This window comes from Mesitornis unicolor, unplaced genomic scaffold, assembly GCF_000695765.1.
Source record: "Mesitornis unicolor isolate BGI_N332 unplaced genomic scaffold, ASM69576v1 scaffold43553, whole genome shotgun sequence".
NCBI lineage: Eukaryota > Metazoa > Chordata > Aves > Mesitornithiformes > Mesitornithidae > Mesitornis > Mesitornis unicolor.
Genome location: NW_010177501.1, coordinates 243 through 2,999, shown reverse-complemented (window position 1 = coordinate 2,999; position 2,757 = coordinate 243). Strand labels below are relative to the sequence as shown.

The 2,757-nt window shown below is 60.9% G+C and overlaps 1 protein-coding gene across 1 annotated transcript; it reads left to right on the top strand.

The window, feature by feature from the left end:
• Positions 1-809: 809 nt before the first annotated feature.
• On the top strand, positions 810-2,755 carry APH1A (APH1A gamma secretase subunit; the record flags this gene model as incomplete). Its single annotated transcript, XM_010182109.1, has 5 exons — positions 810-980; positions 1,196-1,269; positions 1,491-1,613; positions 2,217-2,344; positions 2,732-2,755. Coding segments are annotated over 5 exons (520 nt in total), but the record flags the coding sequence as incomplete, so codon positions are not given.
• Positions 2,756-2,757: the final 2 nt, after the last annotated feature.

Sequence of the window (2,757 nt, the reverse complement as noted above, 5' to 3'; positions counted from 1 at the left end):
CTGGGGGGCATACCGAGGAGGGTTTGGGAAACTGCCTGTGCCATGAGTATGTAGGGCGTGGGAAGGGCTGTCCCCATATTGGCATCCCCTTGCTTTGTTGCCTCCCAACACTTGGCTCTGCCGGGTTAAACCTGGTGACCTCGCTGAGGCGAAATACCCGGAGGCTGCAGCTGTGTCCCTGCCTGAGCTCAGTGACTCCCCTGACACCACGGGGGTCGCTCCTGGCTCTGACCGTGTAGCCTCCCTCCTCACCGGTGAGAGCACGCGTGGGCTTTGCACTGCCTGGGTAGGAAAGAGCCAAAAGCTGGGAGAGCTGCAGCTGGGAGCAGCCCCATGCTGCCCGTTAGCGGTGCTCGGCTCTTCCCTCCCATGCCCATCAGTCCCCAGGGTCACACCTCCTGCCCCAGGTGTCACCGGGGGGGATTTGCTGTTGAAAATGGGCGAGAGGAGCTTCGAGCCGCCTGTCTCCCACCACGCTTGGCTTCCCAAGGGCAGACCCGTGTTTAACCTTCGAGGGGTGTGGCGCAGCACCTTTCCTCCGAGCGGATTGCTGTGGCTCTGAGAACAGAAAGGAGGATTTTGGCTTCTGAATCTGTTTGCTTTTGCAGTCGTGTGCTTCCTTGGTGTGCCCTCCTCACGTGGCGATGACCAGGCAGCCCGCACTGCCGCCGAAAACTTCCCCTCCTGCACGCATGACGTGGAGCCCGGGCAGACCGAGCTTGGCACACGTTTGCTGCACAATCTTGGGCTCCAGAGTGCGAGTGCCACAGGGCAGTCCCTGTCTCACCGTGGCGCTCCTCTCTCCCCAGGGCGTTTTTCTGGCTGGTGTCGCTGCTCCTGGCGTCTCTGATCTGGTTCGTTTCGGTTCATCTCAGTGATCGGGAGGATGCCAAGCTGCAGTACGGCCTCCTCATCTTCGGGGCTGCCGTCTCCGTGCTGCTGCAGGAGGCTTTCAGATTTGCCTACTTCAAGCTGCTGAAGTAAGAACCTGTCTGAGGGTGGCTCCGTGGAGCTGGAGACCACTTCTGGTCGCTGGGGTCAGTGCCCAACCTCTGTGTTTTGTCCGAGGAGCCCCACAGAGTATCTTCCTCATTAGATCCTGGGATGGAGCTGTTCCTGCTCACCCTGGGCTCCTCTATAGCCATCCCTTACCCTGACGGAGGCCCTGCTCATGCTTTCTTTCTCACCCGAGCAGGAAAGCAGATGAAGGGCTGGCGACGATCAGCGAGGACGGCCGCTCCCCCATCTCCCTCAGGCAGATGGCGTACGGTGAGCGTGACCCTGGGCAGGGCTTGGGCTGGTGCTGACCTCCCTGTGCTCTCCCAGGGCTGCCTGGCGGTGGGACTGGAGCCCAGTGGTGGTGTTGGTGGGCTCACACAGTCTTCCCAGGTCCCTTTCCTGCTCTCCTGCCTTTTCCTGCACCCTCGTGCTGAGTCTGGGACTCGCGGTGGTGCGGCGGCTCTTGGCTTGACGTCCTCCTCCCTCCGCAGTCTCGGGTCTGTCCTTCGGCATCATCAGTGGGGTGTTCTCTGTCATCAACATCCTGGCAGACTCCATCGGGCCGGGCATCGTGGGGATCCACGGAGACTCGCCCTACTACTTCATCACGTCCGGTGAGGCTGGGTGGACGTGGGACATGGGCTTGCACCGGGGGTGCTGCGGCAGCGCTGGGCAGAGCTGGAGTCCGGCCATGATGCGTGGCCTTCCCCAGGGCAAGGAGGAGGAAGGCGGTGGCGAGGTTCTCTCTCCCCTACAAAGACAGGCTGAGAGAGTTGGGCTTGTTCAGCCTGGAGGAAAGAAGAGGAGGCTGCGGGGGAACCTTAGAGCACCTGCCAGGACCTGAAAGGTGCCTGTGAGAAAGCTGAGGAAGAGCTGTTCACTGGGGCATGGAGCAATAGGACCAGGGGGGATGGTTTTAAACCGGAAAAGGGCAGATTTAGGTTGGATTGAGGAAAAAGCTCTTCCCCATGAGGTGGTCGAGCACTGGCCCAGGTTGCCCAGAGGTGGTGCAGGCCCCATCCCTGGAGATATTCAAGGCCAGGCTTGATGGGGCTGTGTGCAGCCTGGCTTGATGGGGCTGTGAGCAGCCTGACCTGGTTCAAGATGTCCCTGCTCGCTGCAGGGTTGGGCTGGAGGAGCTGTAAAGTTTCCTTCCCACCCAGCACACTCTGTGATTCTGTGAGGTCTGAGTGGATTTGTGTTCGTCTCTTCCCCAGCGTTCCTCACCATGGCCCTGGTCTTGCTCCACACGTTCTGGGGAGTGATCTTCTTCGATGCCTGTGAAAAACGCCGCTACTGGTGCCTGGGGCTGGTGGTCGCCAGTCACCTCCTCACCTCGGGGCTGGTGAGTGCTAAGCCAGAGCCAACCAGGCCTGAGCTGAAAGCTGTCCCCAAAGTTGTGGCTGTCATCGGATCCCATCTAGGCACAAGGAGGGGGGCACAGGGACACCTACAGCCACTTCAGTCTCCCAAAATCCCTGCCTCTGGGCTGTGGGGTGAATACTGACCCTCTTGGCCACGTTGGGGTGCGCTGGGGGGCAGGTCGGTTAATGAAGGGTTTGGGGACAGATGGAGGATGAGCCACTCAGCTGCCAGTGGGAAATGGCTGGGCAGGGGTTTAAGCCGGGCTTAGCAGAGCTCTGCTCTGCTGGAGGCATTGCCATTTCCCCCGCAGCCGTCTGGGGGTGCTGGCAGGGGGTGATGTTCCTGACACCGCTCGCTCTGTCCCCAGACGTTCCTGAACCCCTGGTACGAGGC